General features: G+C 39.5%; 2 protein-coding genes across 15 annotated transcripts in view; one reads left to right on the top strand and one right to left on the bottom strand.

Annotated features, from left to right (window-relative positions):
* Positions 1-19,376, top strand: part of LOC144470402 (uncharacterized) — a 153,422-nt gene extending 134,046 nt beyond the window's left edge. For 2 of the 14 annotated variants that reach the window (XM_078181479.1, XM_078181476.1), the window contains 3 exons: positions 3,354-3,422; positions 15,352-15,430; positions 16,134-19,376. In XM_078181479.1, the coding sequence (XP_078037605.1) occupies positions 3,354-3,422; positions 15,352-15,430; positions 16,134-16,260 (275 nt within the window). In that variant the 3' untranslated portion in view covers positions 16,261-19,376. The other 12 variants (XM_078181478.1, XM_078181472.1, XM_078181470.1 and 9 more) reach the window with 12 other exon arrangements.
* Positions 19,377-19,588: 212 nt separating this feature from the next.
* On the bottom strand, positions 19,589-21,888 carry Eif1a (eukaryotic translation initiation factor 1A). The gene is made up of 5 exons (XM_078181480.1): positions 21,730-21,888; positions 21,406-21,489; positions 20,924-21,160; positions 20,740-20,840; positions 19,589-20,593 (listed from the first exon to the last, which is right to left on the bottom strand). The coding sequence occupies exons 1-5, from the start codon at positions 21,743-21,745 to the stop codon at positions 20,588-20,590; spliced, it is 444 nt and encodes a 147-aa protein (XP_078037606.1). The 5' UTR covers positions 21,746-21,888; the 3' UTR covers positions 19,589-20,587.
* Between the last annotated feature and the right edge of the window lie 185 nt (positions 21,889-22,073).

Raw genomic sequence — 22,073 nt, 5'->3', positions numbered from 1 at the left:
GGCAAAGCTGTTGGAGAAAAGATCTCCGATGGCGCTAAAGAGGTCCAGGATAAAACAAAATCAGCAGCGCAGCACGTAGTCGACGGAGCCAAGGACACTAAAGCTAAAGTGTCTAAAGAAATCAAAGATGATGCCGCCGTAGTAAAGAGCAAGGTTTCATCTGGCGTAGAAGCAGTCGTAGAAGGTGCAGAGGCAGCAGCAGACAAGACTGCAGCGGAAGCTAAGAAAGCAAAAGAAAAAGGCAGTGGCTTCCTCTCTGGACTCTTCAAGGGAGCCAAACACACAGCCGATGATGTCTCCAGCGACATCACGGGATTCCTCGAAGAAACGAGAAGGGAGGCTGCTGAAAACGAGGCCCAAGCTCGCGAAGCAGCTGCGAGAAGAGCTAAAGATTTGGAAGCCATGAAAGACAAGGCGACAGCTGATCTCAGCGACGCCAAAGACAAAGTCTCCATAGCCGTGAAAGATGTCAAAGACAAGATCAGTGACACAGCAGCTGCTGGAGTACAGAAAGCATCCGATGCAGGCGAGAAAGCTGCGGACACTGCTAAAAAGGCAGAGGCAGCAGCCAAAGACCTAGCAGCTGGCGTCAAAGACAAAGCCGGCAAGGTATCGGAGGAGATCAAAAAGGATGCAAGTCTGGTGAAAGATAAAGCCGCAACCGGAGTAGACAAAGCAGCAGGGACAGCCGAGGCTACGAAAGACAGAGCTGCGAAGGAAGCGAAGAAGGCGAAGGAAAAGAGCGGAGGTCTGATATCTGGACTCATCAAGGGCGCGAAGCACGCTGCCGAGGAAGTCTCCGAAGATGTAAAGGACTTCCTCGACGAAACGAAGAAAGGGGCAGCGGAGGAGGAAGCTAAAGCTCGTGCAGCAGCCGCAGAGAAGATAAAGGACGTTGAAAGTACAAAGGATCAAGCTTTATCTAGCGCTAAGGATGTAAAGGACAAAGTGGCTCAGAAAGTCTCCGACGGTGCGCAAAGTGTAGCAGACACTAGCAAAGCTGCGGCGGAACATCTGAAGACAGGAGCTAAGCAGGTCGAAGCCAAAGCTGCTGCAACTGCCAAAGACGCAGCCGACAGCGTGAAGACAGCTAAGGAAAAGATGACCAAAGAGGTCAAAGAGGACGCAGAAGCTGCGAAGCAGAAGATATCATCCGGCGCAGCAGCGGTCGCGGAAGGAGCAGAAGCTGCCAAGGACAAAGCCGCTAAAAAAGCTAAAGCAGCGAAGGAGAAAGGCAGTGGCTTCCTTTCTGGACTCATAAAGGGTGCGAAACACGCAGCCGAAGAGGTTACCGACGACGTCAAGGATTTCCTCGACGAAACCAAGAAGGAGGCGGAAGAGGAGGAAGCTAAGCTTCGAGAAACAGCGAAGGAGAAGTCGAAAGACCTCGACGCCGCTAAAGACAAAGCCCTGGGCGACGTCAGAGACGCGAAGGACAAAGTCGCCACTGCTGCAAAAGACGCGGCCGGCAAAGTCGGCGAGAAGGTGGCGACAGGTTTGCAGAAAACTTCGGAGGCCGGTAAATCCGCGGCGGAAAAATTATCGGAGGGCGCTAAACATGTCGAAGGCAAAGCCGAAGTGGCGGTCCTCGAAGTAGCCGAAAGCATCCAACTCGGCAAAGAGAAGCTGTCGAAGGGTGTAAAAGACGGTGCAGAATCGGCGAAGCAAAAGGTGTCGGCCGGTGCCGAAGCGATCTCTGACACCGCAGAGGCGGTGAAAGACAAAGGCAAGAAGGCCAAGGAGAAGGGCAGTGGTTTCCTCTCCGGCTTGTTCAAGGGTGGAAAACACAGCGACGAGCTGTCCGACGAGGTCAAAGAGACCGTCGAGAGGACGCAGAGGGTAGTTACCAAAGTTGACGAGTCTGATAAGCTGGCAAAGGAACAGCTTGCTCAAAGGCTAGCCGGCAAAGGCGATAGGACCATGGTCGTGGAGGACCCTAGACACGGCTCCGCGTTAGACAAATCAATCTGGCAGGACAATCAAAGGTTACAGGGCCCCGAGACTAGAGTAGTTAGGACAGGCGACAGGGGGGTTGTGACGCAAACTATAATTAGCTCGAGTCCCCGGTCCGGCGACCCTTTGCCTACCGAGTCCGAGGTCCACGTTCGGCTGACCGAGGTGAAGTCGCAGAAGGTGTCCCGCATTCCACAGAAAGTTAGCCCGTCGAGGGTTAGCCCGGACGACGGTTCGGTTAGGGTTGTCACGATATCTAGCGAAGTAGAGCACCTCGAGCCTCGCACACGGCAAACCGTCACCACAGTCGTAAGAAAGTCTGTGCGGACGGCGGCGACCCCACCACCCAGTCTCGCCGAGTACACTGACAATAGAATCGAAGGTATCTTGCAATAATTGCGTTCTACATATTACATACCAGCTGTGTGTAACATGATTAATTAAGTTGACGCTTTTCTGTAACTTAAGTTTTTGGTAGTCGTTTACCAAAGTGACCGGGACGCCGGTCATTGCACTGTGTCATTCGTAATATAATTCCTAACACTCTCTCTCTCTCTTATCTATCTATCTATCCGATTATCAATCACTCGTTAGTGTACTAATTTTTGTCGACTCGTCGTCTCTTACGAGAAACGAGGGCCAAAGTAATAATATTCCGGGACGCGTACTATAAAGTGCGGGGTTAAATAAAAATTTAACGTGGTCTTTGAAAAACCGATTGTCGGAGTCGAGATATGTAATTCTAAATTCACTTTCTATAACAGTGGATCGTTAACGCTTCGTCACTTTATAGTACGACAGTGTCCCCCTAAATGTGTAACAACGCGGGTTAGGATACACGATCTAGCGTAGAACAACATTTAAATAGAAAGAGAAAAAAAAAAGGAACGAGAAAAAAAAGAGAAACATACATGATTTCGATTTATTTGCTGTTCTGATTTTTTCAGTTTGTGCGTTCTTAACTTCCTTAACAATTTTCTTTAATGCATGTTTTCAGGTTTTTTATTACGCTATTTTTTAACATATATATATATGCATATCCAAGATCGTTCCGAATGATACTAATTACGAATATCTGTGTCCGCCCACGCGCGGCGGCGGCCATTGATTCCTCATCGATCCGTTGTTAATTTGTTGATTCTAGCATATCGTATAGACGTCACACGTTGATCAATCGAAAGAGAAAATACGATTATTATTATGATTATTATTATTCTTATTATTATTACTATTATCTCATTGAATTAACAGGAGAACCCACGGCTAGAGAAGCATGAACCGAGGTATGCCATGCAGGGAAAAACCATCATTCATCTAATCTCTTTGTCAGTTCATTGCTTTGAATGTTCGCCGTGCGATTGCCGAATCGTGCTCACATCACTTTTCGATGACTTTTCCAGATGTCACCGAGGAGGCTGCCAGACGGGCGCAGAGCCTAGCCGAGCAGGCGTACACGATGTCGAAAGCAGGTAACGTATGGTCAGCCGAGAGCTAGAAGTACCACGTATACACAGATCACAGGCCCAAGATCAATACGTTAGCAGAATTCTATTTTGGTGCCCTCATTTATATTTAGCTTTATCTTCCATAGTTAGCACCTGCCGACGCTTTCACACTGACTAATATTGTGCGCACGTCTCTTACTAAATAGATACCTCGTTTGTGGCATTGACGCGAGACTGTCAATATACGCGTCCGTTTACATTTGTATAATAACATCGACGCCCGCGACATCATCCATTTCTGTCCTCTGTCTATGCGGTCCTGTCAACGCGAAAAAAAGGCACTCTGCCGGTCCCTTTGCCCTCATGGATCGGGTCCGATGACGTCGCGTGTCACTTTCTTTAGCGCGTTGTGCGTTGCAGTGACTTCTCTTAAATCGTAGGTTTGTAAATTTAAAAAAAGGACAATTAGAGTAGAGGGGATACGATTATTCGAGCCTCTCGAATTGGTTTTACAATTGTCAATTGTCAACTATTATAAAAACCAACCGTGAGGCTCGGACAATCGTATCTCCTCTTCCTAGATTGTCCGTTTTTATTTACAAGCTGAACGACAATTTGAGAGAATTTACTGCAGTCTGCATTTCAATCGGCTTTGGATGTTAGATGCGTGTTACGAGCTATATTTAATGGTAGGATGTCGAGCAATGAAGTTCTTTCGTGGATAGTCTGACATGGAGAATGAAGTGGTGCGATCTGCTTCTTCTGAGTTTTTCTTGCATTGTTGCAAAATGTCTATTGTTAGTAGAATATAGGTCTTGAGGAAAATAACTATTTTATGATTCACTTTGTCAATGTACTCTTGCTGCGAATTATTTTTATACATCCGAAGTTGAATATTCTTAAATTCGAACGTCTTCACTCTGTTGCATTTAAACTATTCAGTTTTGTGATACTGTAGTTATTAGTTATAGATGTAAAATTATAATATTACTACTACTACTAAATAGGTACACGTAAAAAAATAGTAAAAAATATTATATGACACAATGGCTGATAAAATACCCGTCAAAGTACTTAAAACCTGTGTCAGATTTTTGCAACTCCTCAGAACATCATTTATGATCATACTTCCACGGAACTGCTCGCAGTCCCATCGAAACATCCACAGAACAACGAAGCAGTTGATTCACGATGGGGTAGTGGAGCTAGTTGCAGTTGGTTTATTTTCCAGCGCAATTAGCTTTATATTTATCGCGTAAAACGTATTAAATCTTTTATTAAAAAATAATCAGAACAAAGGAATAAAAGAATTGAACATCTTATGCGATATATATATAAAGTTAATGATTCTTGAAAATAAACTGCAGACACAGCAATTGGTCAGATCACTGCCCTATCCAAAAGATGTGTCTCGCAAAGTCATCGAACGAGATCCGCCGAAAGGGATCGGTGAACAGAAAGCTCGCGTCGACAGCACCGCGCTTGAAATTAGCTGAAAGTGGTAGCCTAGCCCTGAGTTCTATTTCTCTTAGTTCTGTAGCATAATTACTCTGAATCATTCTCCGCTGATTCTTCACTGTAAAGACCGATCGTTCGCTTCCACGGATCGCCACACACGACACACGCTTTCGATCCGAAATTCTCCCGCAAAAATACGATCATCATCATCGTCGTCACCGATGACTGCGACCGTCGGCTGCTCCGGGTACGTTTTAGTAAGACTCAGGCGCCACGATTAGACACCATTTAACTGAGTGTTTCTTTTTATAAACAAACTAATCCTGTTGCAGTATTGATACTAACTAAATACTAAATGTAGAAAGTGTTCTGCACACACACACACACACAAGAACACAAGACACGCACACGAGAACACGTACAGTACATCCGAAAACACAGACGTACGAAACACGCGCACAACACTTAACACCTTTACACACGATACAAACAGACGAGCACACAGACAATAGAACCGACGCGTGCACGCGCAAGAGTGATCGAACTGTGATCGACGTTTCTCGTGGACGAGTACTACATATACTGTGTGTCCAAGTGTCGCGCGTGCACACGCCGACGATTTACGTAACGTGAGACAGACACGCTGAAATCTTTTTCGAGTCCATCTGTCGCAGCTGGGCTAGAGATCGAAATTCTTAGTGTGTATCAATGTGCTTTATGTCCTTGTTCCTGTTCTTGTCCATGTCCTTTTGGATGGGTCAGGGCATGATTCGGCTGAGATTGATGGGACTGTAGAGAGGCATGCTACTTCTGCTCCAACAAAGCAACCTGTTCCCGCCCCGCGTCACTCCACCAGGTCGTCCATCAAAACAGACTTTCATCTAGACCTCAAAGACACCTCGTACACGCCGTACAGTCCGAAACACAAGGCCACGGAGCAGACGAAGCACGAGGACCGTTCACCCGAAAAGACCACCAGCCCGAAGAGCAAGATACCGGTCAAGGTGAAAAAAACGGTGGAGAACGAGCTCGACACTGTCGCCATAGAAAACGCGATATCGAAACAGGATTCGCCAGAGATTGACCCGGCGATCAAAGAAGAGGATCCGAAGTTGATGATCCGGGAGCCCGATGATCTCCGCGAGAAGACTGACTTGACGAAGCTGGAGATGTCCCAGACGCACAGTTTAGCCATGGTGGCCGATCCCTTAGAGACCCTGACGATAGCCGATAGAGAGGAGAGCAGCTTGGTGACCGCCAACCAGACGTTAACCCGCACAACGATTTCAACGAAGACTGAACAGACCGACGAGACCGTGGTGAAGACCGTGATGACGACTGTACGGTGTCTAGCGACCGAGTCCCTCGGTGCCAGCAAAGTCGAGCAGACTGTCCGAACGGTGACCGAGGACACGATAGTTGTCGATCAGGCGAGAGCGTTGAGAGCCGAGGCGTCGGAGCCGTGGCGGCAGAGTGAGAAGCTCGAGCACTGGGAGAGCCAGTCCCAGGTGTCGCAGGACACCTCGCCCGGCTCCGGGAACGGGGACACTTATCCGAAAAACGGTAGCTCGAGGCACGATTTGCAAAGTGACACTGAGAGCGACGGCTCGCCGCCGCCGAGGAGAAGATCGCCGAGCAAGAGGCGTACGCTGGGCAGTTCCAGCGGGTCTGATGTAGCACTGCACGAAGGTGCGGAGCTGTCCCCGTTGGAGGACGACCAAGGTACCGCACTCACAGCTAACCTTCTAAGTAAGCAATGTACATATCCCGCTATCCAACGTTCTTACTCTCGATACACCGTGATACGCCGGACACGGGGAGACCGCGGACCAGCGCGCTCATCTCGTGGATCTCGCTTCTTATTGTGCATGACACCCCTTTCTCCCATTTTATCCACACCGTTTTTATTCTATTTCTTTTCTATCCTCGCCGAATGTAGCTTCCTAGGGGGACACTGGCTCTAGCGGGGCTCTGCTCTTGGGAGCAGGGAGTTCGGGGTCTGTCGATCGTAATTTCTGCCACTGTTCAACCAATTTTGGATCCTCCGTCTATCATGCACAACTGTATATTATTTTAGACGTAGATGTCGAGCCAATTGTGGGAAAATTAGGTGTGAAGTTTGAGTGTACCTGTAATCGAGTAGAGAATAGTTTAAGCTGCTTTGATTTAGTGGTGTAATGATAAATGTCGGTGACTACAGGTTTCATAAAATTAATTCTACTATGTTACAATTTAATTGTATTAAACTGTCTATTATACTGCTTGAAATTATGAGTTAATAAATAAATGTCTCTGATACTGTTTTAAATTATAAGACAATAGACAGTAATTGAATTCACATAATTAAATTGTACCGTAGTCTAATTGGTTTTGTGGAATTATTTTAGCACATCGACATCCATGTTTTAATAACAATATTTGAGTAATAGCTTTTAGAAAAACGTAGTACAGCTAATTATTTGGTGTGTAGGCATTAGACACTACAAAAACAGACGATTAATATTGTTTTTTAAATGGAGCTTTGTATTTTGATGATTTGATGGCTCATTTGAAGATAAATTCTATGAAATGTATAGCTAATTTTCAATACAAATAGAATAATTTCACTTTTTTAAACGAAGTGCATCTTTACCATTGAATTTGTTCTCAAATGTACCATCATGAAAAAGATATGAAAAAGTGCCATTGAAAAAACAAGACTTGACCCTCGTCCATTGTAAACTAATAGTAAAAGTAGTTTTTGTAAAAATGGTTCCTCTGGTAACATCCAATTTGTATATTTCCACTTGAACCTGCCTTGAAAATGTGTACCTATTCACACTCTACTAAACTGTACCATATTCATAAAGAAACTCCAGAGAATAATTTAACATAAAAATAAATTACATAGACATTGCTATTCGAACGCAAAACCTCTCGAATTATAAAAATTTCACACGAAAGTTGACGAAAGGATTCGCATTCGTGTTCCAAAGATAATTCGATTTCGACTACGCGCAGAAAATCAAAATTTGTTGAACAGTGTGATCGATAGTTCCAGTTGCACAGTTGCAGTTAAAAATAGATTGTCTCTTGGTTGAAAATCTATTACGACGATACAATCAATTGATACAGATGTATGTGGTATATAACATGAATACTAATCTCGTTCTGACTAACCATCGCTTAGACACTAAAATCCGTAATCATCTGTGTAATAAATGTTCGAAACCACCTGTTGCGGAGGGCAGAAGAAGAGCCTGATTAATTTAGCTAGAAGCAGCAAAAATGAGATATAGCACCAATGTTCGCCTAATTTATGCATATTCTTTGCACACGGCGTTGCATGATATATATCAAGCTTGCATATATATATATAACAGCTGTTAACAAAAACGGTGTATTTGCACAAGGTGGATGAATAGAAAATTACGAGAACGATAACTTACTCGCAAAAGAAAAACAAAGCTTGTGACAAGGCAGTCCGCGAATCTGCGTACCTGTGTGGTTTTCTGAATCTTCGTGGACTTACCGTGGGGATTGAGAACTGTTTTTTCATAGGGTGATTTGGTGATCGAGATCAATGTGCTTCGTTCGAAAGGAAGATTCTCTTCCCCCTATTTTTTGCCTACTTGGTTGAACGGATAAAATTGCGAATCAGGGGCTTCTGGGACTAGCATACTTTTTCTCACTGATGTTCATCCATGGTTAGACATCTTATTTTGGCGTGTGAAAACATAAGGTCAAAAAGAAATATCAATGGCTTGCATTATAATAGATATACCCAAATTGGAAAAATATATTATTGAAATACTATTTCAGATAGTAAATGATCCATTCTTGATATATATTTATGACAGCATGGCATTATTTCTCCAAATGGTTCATTATAATAAAATTCATCAAATAAAATATTTTTGTTGGACTACTTTTATTGTATTCCTTTTTCTGAGATATAAAATAGAATATTTGAGTTTTAAGAATCTTATAATTCTTATAATTGTAATAAGTATTAAATAATTTTCTTAATATCAGAGGCAAATTGTAAAAATAAATAGAACTTGATATGAATATATCCATCAAGTACAATATTATTTAAAAATACTTTACATCGAACAAGTATGAGTAAATGAATGATTTACTATTGAAAATGGTATAATTTGCACAATAATATCAAATAAAGGCTAAAAAATATTGTCTTTCAATAATTTGATTTGTGCACGCAAGCAGGATATTTCTTTTTAAACACATCCATGACCTCGCATACAGCATTTCATGATTACACATGTGTATCACATGCAGAGGTCACGAGGTAATAAGGCTGGCAATAATTAAAGAAACTAATCCTTTCATTTCGAAAAAAAATAAGATCAACGCAACAACAATTCGTCTGGTCCCCAAAAGAATCCCGATAAAAAAAAAAAAGGTGAACATAAAATACTACTTCGAGCATCAAAATTCCATGGGTCACTCTTATAACACAATTAGCTATACTCGATATACACTCCATGCGTATCAAATGGTAACAGCTCACTAAAAAAATAAACATTCTCAAAGCCTCGGAATTGCTCGAACCGACGAGAAATTGTTGTTTCGGCTTCACAATGTTACATGTTCTACACCCTGTCCCAAGCGAAGCTTCATACTGGTCTCTGAACTTTTTTAATCCACAAAACAATCCAATTAATCCCACCAACGGAGTACTGATTCTCGTGAATAACATCGGGAGTAAACGGCTCCCCAGCTTCCGGGCTATCGATGTGTTCTATTTTACCAAATTTTTCTGGATACCGCGTTTGCTCATGTGTCACGGGACTATCAACAAAATCAGTCGCATCGCTGCCAAATGTCAATCGAGCGTCGTCTCGATCCCTGCTATTTTCTTCATTTACGTGGTGCGATCCCTCATCGGACTGCATTTCTGCGATTTCGTTCACATTAAATTCTGCAACCCTTTGGGTCTATTCGTCGCAAGCTTCTACAATTATCGTAACCAAAATTTTACTTTTAAAAAAATGTTTTCATGTTTATTTAATTTTTTTTGTTGTTTTATCTGTATTTTTAACATCTGCATTTTTATTTTGCTTTATTTTGATTTTTTTCTTTTAAATTATTATCATTATTATTATGATTACTATTATCGTTGCTGTTATTACTATATGCAGAGGGTTGTCAAACAGGCTGATTGTTTTTTGTTTTTGGTATTTATATTCGACAACAATTTTTATCACAAAGATCCACTTGGATGATTCATTGATTCACTATGAAAATGACTGTCCTTAGAGTGCTCCATGTATTTGAATTATACAATTTAAAGACATAAGAAATTCTTCACTTTATATATTCCTTGAACTCACTAAACAGTCTACTAAGAAATCTTCCGAGAAGTATACAGTATTAAAAGATACAATATTTAATAAACTCGATTCCTATGGAGTCGGAATAATTATTATTAACCAAAGAAACATCTGAAAAGGCCAAACATTGAAAACGTTCAGCTTGGTTGCAAGGAATCGAATGTGGAAATGCCTGAATTCCCTGGAATCACGGAGAATCCTAAATGCAGTGTGATCAGGGACGAATCGGACCGCGTATCTCGCTGGTCTCTTCATACTAATCACGGCGTGGGAGCGCGAGAATGCGAAGCAAAGTTCGTCGTGAACGAACAACCAAACGGCGATTGTGCCGGATAGAACGTTTCATAGGAGGCGTGTAATGTTTTAAGCGACAGAAACAGACAGTTCGGTACGGTCAGTTTGCTCGAGCACGGTTGAGGGAACGCCTAGGAGGAAGACTTCCGGTAGAGCAGGCTGCGCATGTTGGATGAGCGTAGCCGCCGCTTCGCTGGTGGTCCTACTAGCAATTTTTCTTACCCTGGAGCCACAAACATTCCAACGTGCCATCTACACCCTCTCTAACAATTCCCCGAGGCAAGCTGGGTACGAATTACCCTTCATTTTTATTTATTTCTATTTACGAAAAAAAAAAAAAAAAAAAAAAAACGATAGAGAGAGTAACAAGCTGTTTGTTTGGTCAACCATGTAAGCCACCGCTCTGAACACTCGAAATGTTTAACTTGCAGCCGATTTAACGATACACATCACTCGATACAAACGACGCTGAATGTTCCAAAAATGTTTGACTGGATGAACTGTACGAAAGCTAGCGGGATTAGATGAAGGCAGTGTTATCTTTAGAGCAACGTAGTTTGATTTTTACACTGGAATTAAGGGTCTAATTTTTGCATGATCGTTGGAGATATAGTGCTATTTTCGGAATTTAATTGATTCAATTGAGGCTATTTATAAAAAAACTGCAATAGAAGCCGTTTGGAATCTCAGTGGACTCGTTCTTGCAATTTACAAAGTGAAATCAAATGCATTTTAATTATCTGGCACGTTGCTATCAAAATTGTTTAAACATACTATTTCGTAGAATCTATTACGATAAAAATGGCGATGAGTGGAGAAATACAGCAAGAAACATCAATTGGTATGCCTAACATTGAGTGATTATTCCACTGGCTCCAAAAATGCTTTTAGGGTATTCTTGATACGTTATTTAAAATCATTCTGGTAAAAACAACGTTTCAAGGAATAACAGCGATATTTTAAAGATTTAAAGAAAACTGGAGAAAAGTTTATAGAGAGTTTGGGCAAACATTTTAGGAATATTTTACACACTTCACACAATATCTCACATTCTTCGTCCGCCAAGATGAAGAACCTCGAGAGTCCTTGCGGCACGAGATCGCTGGCAAAAAAGGTTTTACAAAGGTATGCAGTGTCCCAGAAAACTGTCGATTACTGTGTCGTTATCTCCGCGAGAGATTAGGGTGGATCCCGATGCAACATTGTTGCGGACTGTTGTTCAACTGTGAAACCGCGAACGAAATGATCGACGGGAAGCGACAAACATCTTCGTCGTGTTACTGCGAAAGCAGACGAACGATCGAAAGAAGACCAATCACGTCTACAAGCTTTCTTTTTCTAACAGGTTCGATCGAGCCCACCGTGATAGCGAATGTGCTGCATGATTTAACGATAATCGACACCTTGCATGCCCCTTTATTGCATCTTTTAGTCTCTGTCAAAAAGTCTTAAGTTGTCGTATCCTGCAGCGTTTCACACGCCGATAATTTAATCTGTTTTATATTATTTTTTTCTCTCTTTCTCTCTCTCTCTCTCCTTCTCTCTCTTCACCCTTCTTGTTTCGTTATTACTGCTGTTTTTGTTGTTTTTTTTCTCCCCCCCCCCCCCCCTCGACTGTTGTAATACTGTGCCACGATATTCTGTTTTTGTTTTGTTTTTTCTCGCTTGATGCACGTTCCCCTAAAAAAAAAAAGAGAAAGCCGAGAGAGAAGAGCTCGATTCTCACGTTTGGTTTCATTCTAGTTTTTCACTATTTTACCCTTTCTAGCTCTTCTGACAATAAGCAACTCAAGATAAAGCTAAAGTGTAGAGGGACCAACAAATCGTATTTATTTTAGACAGATTAGGATTGTTAGGCGAATCGTCATGTAAGTAGCCTTTATCTATGTATAAAAAAAAAAAAAGAAACATATTGCGTGTCGACACGAGAAATTATCTGCCCGTACACCATGCAAAGATGGCCCGACAAATACCCGATTACCCGATTCGATATTTCGACCGATCATATATACATTTATATATATATATATATACCTGATTCATTCGCTTCGGAATGTACCCACGGTATCCGAATCGTTCGCAGCTTTGTCCAATGCAAAACGCCATTTTAGGATAGCGTTGTCTTGTCTTTCTTTTCCCCCGACTGTTTCTATCTGTCTTTTCTTTCATCATTTTTTTTTTGTTTTTGTTTAACGTACTGTTTTTGTTCCGTTCACCATGGCGGGAGTGGAAGCGCTCCTTTTAGCGTTTTAGAGCACTACTTCCGGTGGCAGTAACTTGCTGGCGGACGGACGACCACTGCGGTCAATTTCGACTGTGCAGGGTCTCACTGCGTTGCAATTTTTCACCCGGCCGTTTCTTCCGATCGATTCCGTTTCCACGATTCTCATTTTTACGTGTTTTACCGGCCTCTCGAAGTTTCAAGAGCGTTGATATCGACTCGAGACGTTAGAAGGGGTGAACATTGTTTTCTGATCTTTTAGGAGACTTGCTGTTGCGTTCGCAAACGTTCGTAAAAACAGTGATGCAGATTTTTATAATTATGACAATTGATGGTGTTTAAAACGCAAGAGAACGTATGAATTAACAGATAGCATTTTTATATCCTTTTTACAGTAATATTTTAATTGATGAAGTAGGATTAATGCTAATTTTTGTACACTATGAGAAATGAGAATTCGCAGTCGAATAATGAATTATTTAAATTGAATAATTGAATGAAATATTCGTGGAGCAATACGTAGATGTAAAATGTAAGTCACATGGTTCATTCAAATTAACAGTTCAACAAAAATTAGCTCAACAATGAACTAAAATAGACGCAGCAGCAAGAGAAGTCGCATAAAAAACAAGTCATTCAATTTAAAAAGAAATGATAAAAAAATAACCGGAACAGAGCCATGAAAATTGTTCACATAGAAAAGAAACTTCGAAAGGACGCGTTGGGAACCTTGAAACACCAAATGCCAGTAACAGTCTGAATAAAACAATGAATTAGCATGATCGAAAGGAAGCACAGGCCTGCGAGAATGCGCAAAGATGCCTCTTATCCCCCCCTTCGAACAAGCCTAACTCATCGACTCTGCAGTAATATAATTCTTCAGCAATACTTGACCGTTCGTCTAACAACACTAACTGATGTAGTTAGTACGCGCCCCTTTAAACTTGTTGCCACTATACACAGGGTGTTTCAATGAGCTACGGTCAAAACCAGAGACAGTTTTCCTCGGTCGAAAATTGTAAGTACGAAACTGTTTCTATCACGATAAGAGAAACGCAACTCTCGAATCTCGTTCGACATTATATATTATTATTATTATATATATTATATATATATATATTACATATTGTGCAACTCGTAAAAATCTTTGATTTTCCTAGACGTTGGGAATCGATTTGTATAACTCGTGTATACTTTGTCGATCATTTATTTGTTTTTTTAGTGGATCCTGAGAAAGGATCGTTTCGTTTGCGATCGAAAGACAATTCGTTCTAGCGTACGTTTTCTGTAGCGTATTTCGTTCCCCACTTTGATACTTCGACCGATTCCCCCCGATTTTAAGTAGTTAGCATTATGATTTTTATTGCGAGACCTCGACTACATAGAGTTCTTGATCTCCTTGGATTTTCGTTTTGTTTTGTATTTTGTTTTTTTTTTTTTTTTTCATTTTTCCTAGAGATTTTTCTTAGCGACTAGACAACCGTTTGCCGAGCGTCCTTACTTATTTTCCACCGAAGGAACCCCCTTTCTGTTTTTCACCGTAGACGATATATATATATACTCTTCTGTTGTATCGGAGAACATATTACCTTAACGACTAACTGCTAAAACGCTTTATTATTCAGTAGCTTTTATCAGCGCTTCACACGAGCTCGCTGCGTGCAGCACAAGCCCCGCCCTTACAAGGAAGGTTTCCTTTGACAGTGTTTCGGTTAATGAATCTCGAATCAGTTTTTCCGAGTAATTGGGCCGAAGAGAGACGTTTTACCATTGTTGATCTGTCATTTGTTTCGCTCATTCCCTCGCATTCGGTATCGCTACGTTCGTCGGAACCGAACAAATTCTTTACGTCATGCTACAGGTTTCGAGGTTCAGTTTTGTTAAAAAAAAAAAAATTCTTTTCCACAGAGAGATCGTGTTCTTCGTTCACGAGCGTTTACCCGTTCTCCTGTTTAATTACTTTCGGAAGCGCGCGCTGATTTTCATTAATTGGAGCGCCCGGATCGAAATCTTTCTTGTCAGGAGTAATTCTGAACATGCCTCAGTAACGATCACATCCCTCGAATTATCGAGTGCGGACTCTCTCAAGCGCTGCTAATTAGTCCGATTAGTTACTCAAAATTCTATAACCCGATCGTGTCGATTGACAGACGATAAGTAACTTTGATCTCAAGTCGCCCCGCGATAGAAAACGCACGGCACGCGGTAAAGTAATATATCGTCGAAGCATAAACGGTCGATGCTGTGCGCTTCGGCACGTTGTTATCGCAGTCTAATCACTATGACGAGGATCGTGCGTATTTGAAAAGAATCCAACCGGGGAATGGATTTTTTAACGCGTGGAAAATTTTAGTGTAATATTTTCCCGGGGAAATGATAAGCGAAGTGTAAGAAAAGCGGTTGCATAGTTGGCTGATTGAGTGAAAATGCGTATTATATATTATTATGTATCGTCAAATGTATAGTGATGTTGTTAATTTTTTTATATGTGTCTAGTATTACCCCTTGTTTTGGGCATGATGTAAAATTGAGAGATATATACAATTGGTACTTGTATCTATGTGAACCGCTAATGATATAGTAAGATTACGCGTACGGCCGTCAAGCAGCACGGATTTTTACCAGTTTATCGTTTGTTACGCAGAATCTGACTTTTTGCAACACAGTGAGCCATCCTTCATGGAAACGACAACGACAGAAGTGGACCCTGAAACACAGGAAAGGTAACGCCGCAAACCGGAAACCGTAATCTGCATTGGCAGCATCAGAACGAACCTATATCTCAGCCTCGAAACTACAGATCTTTATGCGATATATTTCTTTGGTTGCAAGGACTAGAATCTGCACAGTTGCAAATAATTTTGCGATTTTGTAATTTAGCAATTTTTCACTTATACTGTTAGAGGCCACTTTTTAAATTTTAATTCACCCTTTTCTTGCCAAAGAAAACAAAAATTGGCCATACTAATAATTTTATCATAAAGGCTATAGAAAATATGAATCTGTATAATGATCTGCAGTCTCTTAATCCTTATGCTGGCTTTCTAGTTACTATGATTTTTTTAACAATTGTTGAAGTTTTTCTAAAAATATAAAATCTCCCTATAAAAGTAAAAATTCATACAGACAAACTAAAACATTAAAATTCTCAAATTATTTTCTTATTTGATTGCCAGCATAATGATCAATACTTGTTTTACAGATCTCCATGCAGTCACAAAGTATATAAACGTTACGAGCTTAAGAAATTATTTTTACAAAAATTAATAAAACTTCCACTATAGTTTTATAACTATTTAAAACTGAAAGAATGAAATGAAATTCAATCTTTGCAAATCAATATGTAAGACTGGCCGCATGAAGATGTATCAAAAACAGATCTTTATATCCGAGGATCCGAACTAAAAATCACGGTTTCGCTTTCAGAATAACGAGAACAGTAACTCAAGTAGTCACAACGACCAGCGGAACCACAAGCGACCCGGACGATCTCCGCGACTCGATGCAGAAGATCGTCGATCAGTTCATGATGGAGGAGAGGCGGGATCAGTGAATCCCCGGGCGATCAATCTCGCGATCACGGGAACGACGAAAAAACGGATCTTTCACCGCCAGGAGTACCGAGAAGAGATGATCGAGAAACCGTTCTAATGAAATTTCCGTAGCACTAATTCGAAGACGAAGCTTCCCCGGCTGGACGCGTCCTCGAGCGTCCGGCCGGTCTGCGATCTAGAAAAAAAACGATCTATAATAAAAACGCGGCTTCGTCTCGCGCCCCGCGGGAATTGAAGCGCGGAAGCCAAAAAAAAGCATGCACGACAATTTTACTATCACACTCATGGCCTACGCTTCGAATTTGCTTGCCTTTTCGGTTACGATTCAGTTGCCTTAACGCGTTTACGTTTCGATAACTTGCGATCGACTAGCCTGCGATCACCGCTGGTCCCGCTTCTGGTGATCCGCTAATCTTCGCTAAGCTAACCCGTCCATGTACAACGCCTTTCTCGAGTTGTTCGAAGCGAAAGAGAGAGAGAGAGAGGTGACAAAAGCGAGAGAAAGAATGTATGAGAGAGTGAGAAAGAAAGAGAGAGTATCGAAAAACAGCAAGCAAGAACAGCGTGGTAATACCCGCGATCAGAAAATTACTGTAGTTTCGAAGCTCGACCAACTCCATGCCGGTATCTAGATTTGTAAACGATCCGAGGAACGATCTATAGAACTCGCGGCCCGACGCCCGCGACACTCGCCGGCTCGTTTAGCTTTAGGATGATTGTATATCTATCCGCGCTTCATAGATCTGCAATTACCACTTGAGTCACATACACACACATACACACGAACACACGGACACAATATAAGAGAGAAAGATTCTAAAAGGAAATTGGAATCGTTTGCTGCGATCCAGAATTGGGATCATGAACGAAACCGAGATTCAACTGGATCGCAACAAAGGACCGCTTTACGAATCGGGATACAATGTAAATTTAACTTATTTAAAAGAAACAATATTTCCTAACAACTTTTTAATTGTATATATAATAATTTCTTAGCGTAACCTATATAAATGTATTATGGATACGATTGTAATAATTGCAATATTATAACACGGATATTTTATTTATATAGCAAGAGAATCATCGGGACGAATTGTTGGGGGAAATGTGGGATCGAGGGGAACGTTGATCAGCGATCATTGTAAATTAATTAACCGCGACCACTATAAACGAACGATCAAAAGAATAATCGATACGATTGATTAATCGGCGAACGACTATATAGGGAAGATATGTGTGTTTATTCGAGGCGTTTTGACGATTCACGAGAGAAAATACTACGTTTCTTAATGTTTAAGCAGCAATTAGCTTTCAGTGTGTAACACCGTTTTAAAAAAGAAAGAGAACAAAGAACAAAATAATGGCACAGAAAGGAATCGTATAGTATGTATTTAAAAGAAACTAAATAAATACGAATGGAAGACACGATAAAAAAAAAGTAATAACAGAAACAAAATATACTTTACATAAGGTATTCTATTAATGTATAATATATTGAAGAATGATACGATTATGCATCTGAAGTTTATAAATTATTATCTATAATGACTGTTATTCTATGTTTAATAGACTTTGCCTAGAGCCTATCTGACCTAAGGACCAAAGGCACAATCACGCACGCATCAAAACAAATGAACAACAAGAATAAAACATTATGCTCCCATGTACTGTCGTATAACGTTTATTGTGAACAAACAAAAAATCCGATTGCAGGCGTTGCGATACTGGCATTTAAATATTCTGACTGCTACACGAATACACACACGAAAGAAAGAGAGAGAGAGAGAGAGAAACAAGAACAATGGTTTGTATTAACGAGGAAAAAAAACAAGAAACATATTTTCCCCACCCCCCCTTCTACGATACGTAACACCGCCACGCCACTTGTAATAACGACGAAGACATTGTAAAGTCGAACAGTTTTTTCATTCATCGTCATTTCTGTCCCGTATGTTAGTACATTTTTTACGACGTCACTAACTATCTTTACTATATCGCGTACCTTAATAACGAGCTATTGAAAGTCGACCACGTAACTTTACTGGCTAGCTAGTCAATTAGTGTTCAATGAAAAGTACACTTTGCATGACCAATAGGATAACGAAAACATATTGTTTCTTCTCTTCTTGTATCTGCAAAGAATTTATTTATACTATTTATTGAAGACTTTTTAACATTTAAGTAGTTCTTGTTTGTATGAAATTATTTATTTCGAGTCTAAAACGCTTTGTATATATAATATTAATGTATTAGAATGAATGGATTGTAACCTTTTTGTAAAGTTCCGAAATTGTTTATAACCTTTTGTATCGTTTACAATATCAGCTAGAAGCCAGTAACGTTACATTGAGTAAAGTATACATTTTGTAATCGTCTCTGACCAGCTAACTGTGTTTTTCAGTCTGAGAACACCAATTCGATTCTACGACGGTGAAAATGTAATATGAATGAAAAACTCTGACATAATTTCTTTACTCGCTTAACGCTAAATTTTTCTACTAACGATACTCCAATGAAAGTTTTTTCATTGATTCCTGTAACGAAACTGTATAAAAAAAACACCATCACGAGATCTAAAATCTTGTTTTACATTGATCTTTACTAATTTCATAAAGACGCCATTTATTGCAACAAATTGTTAAAAATGGAAAAACTAATGTGTAATCGATTGGGGACGTGTACTATAGTTGTCTCCGATTATTGTCTGACTTTTGCCAACCGTTTTCCTCCAAGTAGCTGTTACTATTGCAAAAGAAACCACAAAAAAGAGTGTGTGATGATTTTAATGTCGTTTCATTCACATGCGTTCGAATTAAGAAGGTATTTAACATTCAGTATCGCATCAGTACGCTTCTAATAGTTCTGAATGTAATTTTCTACAATGTGTTGGTCTGTTCTGTGAATTAACGCGTAAACGCCGAGCGGCTAACAATTTTCCTCTTAATGCTTGAAAAACCTTCGTAATTATCACGGCGTTACGTTAAAAAATTATAATGCCATTGTATGGCGTACGATATCAAAAATACCAGAGGAAAAGAAAAGTATGATTTTACCATATACTATTATGTGATAGAGTTATCAACGACAATGTAATAAATAAATTGTTGCATTACAATTCACGAGATACTTGTAACGTAAACGTAGTGAGACGTGAAAGACGGAAGTACCTCGTCCCCTGTTTCATTCCCGACCATTTTTGTTGCTTATAGTCGTCATGCAACGATTAGATAACGACAAGCGATTGAGTTTCTTAATTTTCTATCTTATCTAAGTCATCATACATTCTCACAGGAAGTCCTCGCATACGTCAATAAACAATAATTTCGATAGTTTACAGATTTTTATTTATTGTTAACAGTTGACATTAATTTTCTTTAGTACACATTTACGGAATCGTTGTTTTATACAAAAACCAGTTTTAATCTATATATTCGAATGAATATTTCAAATTCTATCTATCGAAATAAAAAAGGCAGTATTTATGAGATTTTGTCGACAACAGAAAATATAATATAATTAAAACCACGAGCACATTAAATTAACTATGGAACTTATACATCCTGTAATAGAAGAACTGCAATTTTGTTTTCTTTATAAATATTTCTAAATGGAATTTTATTATATTCGTATCGGTAGTTATATATTGCTTTTATATACCCATAACTAATAATTCTGATCTTAAACTTACACTCAGCTGTCTATAAAATAGAATTACAAAAACAACGTGTGTTTAGTTGCATTTATATTATACAACAGATGATTTAATGGATTGCCTTAATAGATACTGAATTACAGCAATGCACAATGCTCACTATTTTCCCCATTTAAAATCGTACCAATAATAATTTGATATAAAACAAAAAATATACAAAATAAAGTAGTTTATGAAGACAATACAGTAATACTATGAATAGTATAGCTATTTATATGCGATGGAATTTAGTGATAACAATTTCGTTTTAAAAGTAACTCATTTTAATTGAGAACCTAGTTAATTCTTCAAAATACACTTTGAAGAATATCCATGCAAAAAATGAAATTTCTAAGTTGAAATCACATGACAGTAAATAACAGGCTGTATAGTGAATACTATTAGTCTAATAAAATTTACATGTCCTGGAAATTCAACGTCCAGTAATATTGGACTGGAATACAATATTATGCACACAGTTCGAAAATTTATTTATAGATACAGAAAATTGGCTATTCTTCCAAAACAATTCAGTAGTTTAATTGCCTGACAAATGATAGCAGGTTGCAAAACAAATAGGTGTTTCCATGTACTTTTTTATCCATACCTTCTAAGTATTATTATACCGAAGGTCATCAGATCTGTAAGGTTTGGAAAATAATCTCATTCTTCATCAGTATTAAACGCATGTTATTAAGCTAAGGCACAATATTCAAAAAAATTGTTCCAAGATATATAACCCATGCATATAGAAAAATATTATAAAATATTATAAAAAAGGACTCACATTGTCAACATCATCTTCATCATCGTCGCTAATTTCATCACCAAATTCAATATCTTCATCGAAACCATCTTCGACGAAAGTGACAGTGTCATTGATACGTACTGTAACAAAGCAAAATCAATTGAGTTCAATGTTCCCATCATTTGAATGGCCAAAACAATAATCTACCTATGCTTAAACTTACCAGTTTCAGGGAATTCACCATATGTTTTTAAGTTACGAGCTTCATCTGATGTATATTTCAATATAACATCAGCTTTTGCATTCTGGTAATCTCGCAAACCAATTAATATAATGTCACCTTGATTAATCCATACTTTTTTTCGTAACTTTCCACGAATGTGGCACAATCGCTTGACACCATCGAAGCACATTGCTTCTAGTCTCCCATTACCAAGCATCTTCGTAACTTGTGCATATTCTAAAGAATATAGCAGAAAATATGAAATTCTATACAGGCATCTATCGTAAAGACAGATATCTAAAATTTTCCAAAGTTTTACAAATTTTATTCTGCTATTTAATGAAACAATAAACAATACTTCAATTTATATGAAACTGAAGGTTACTCTGCAAAATGAAGTATTAATTCGAACAAAGGGACAACAAAACTTTGGAAACACCGATTGCGATTACATTTCGAAATTTTATTGCGAAATTTGTTACCTTGTCCATCTTCTTTGAACACCAACTCTCTTTTCTCTGTTTCGTTTTCGTTCTTACCCCTTCTCCTGTTTTTACCTCCCTTTCCTGGCGAAAAATAATTAAAACCATGATAACTCGGCAAACTTTTTCCAGCGAACCATCAAAACGAAAAGTATCATTCAGCGTTCTATTACTCTACATTAAACTATTTCGGGAGCAAGGTTGACACTAACAGGTTAGGACAACTAACCACATTGCACATTGAAAGTTACATGACTCGATGCATAGACATTCACACTTTTTCGAAAGACAAAAGGACGCGATAAGTTGCAGTCGTTTACGAACCCTTATTTTTCGGCATATTGATTTGCTAAATCACAGTGGAGCAGTAATTACACAAAGAATTCTGACAATAAGAGACAATAATAATTTCGATGCTCTAAAAACGAGTTTTGCACAAGCTGCACCTCATGAAGACACCATGGACAAACTTTTCTGTGATGCAGAACAGAGGTGTTCGAAGTAGTCCCCCTATAGGCAAACCATGACACCACCATTGCGATGCGTGTATTTTTATTTTAATTACGTGGATCTTCGTAGTTTTCTCAATAATTTTATTGCAGAAATTGATATAAAATTTTTAATTGTATAATTGGTTATTTATTTTCGCTTAGTGTTCATAATAAAGT

Source organism: Augochlora pura, chromosome 5 (assembly GCF_028453695.1).
Source record: "Augochlora pura isolate Apur16 chromosome 5, APUR_v2.2.1, whole genome shotgun sequence".
In the NCBI taxonomy this organism is placed as follows: Eukaryota; Metazoa; Arthropoda; class Insecta; order Hymenoptera; family Halictidae; genus Augochlora; species Augochlora pura.
The sequence above is the reverse complement of the archived record's forward strand: the minus strand, read 5'-3'. Positions and strand labels throughout refer to the sequence as shown.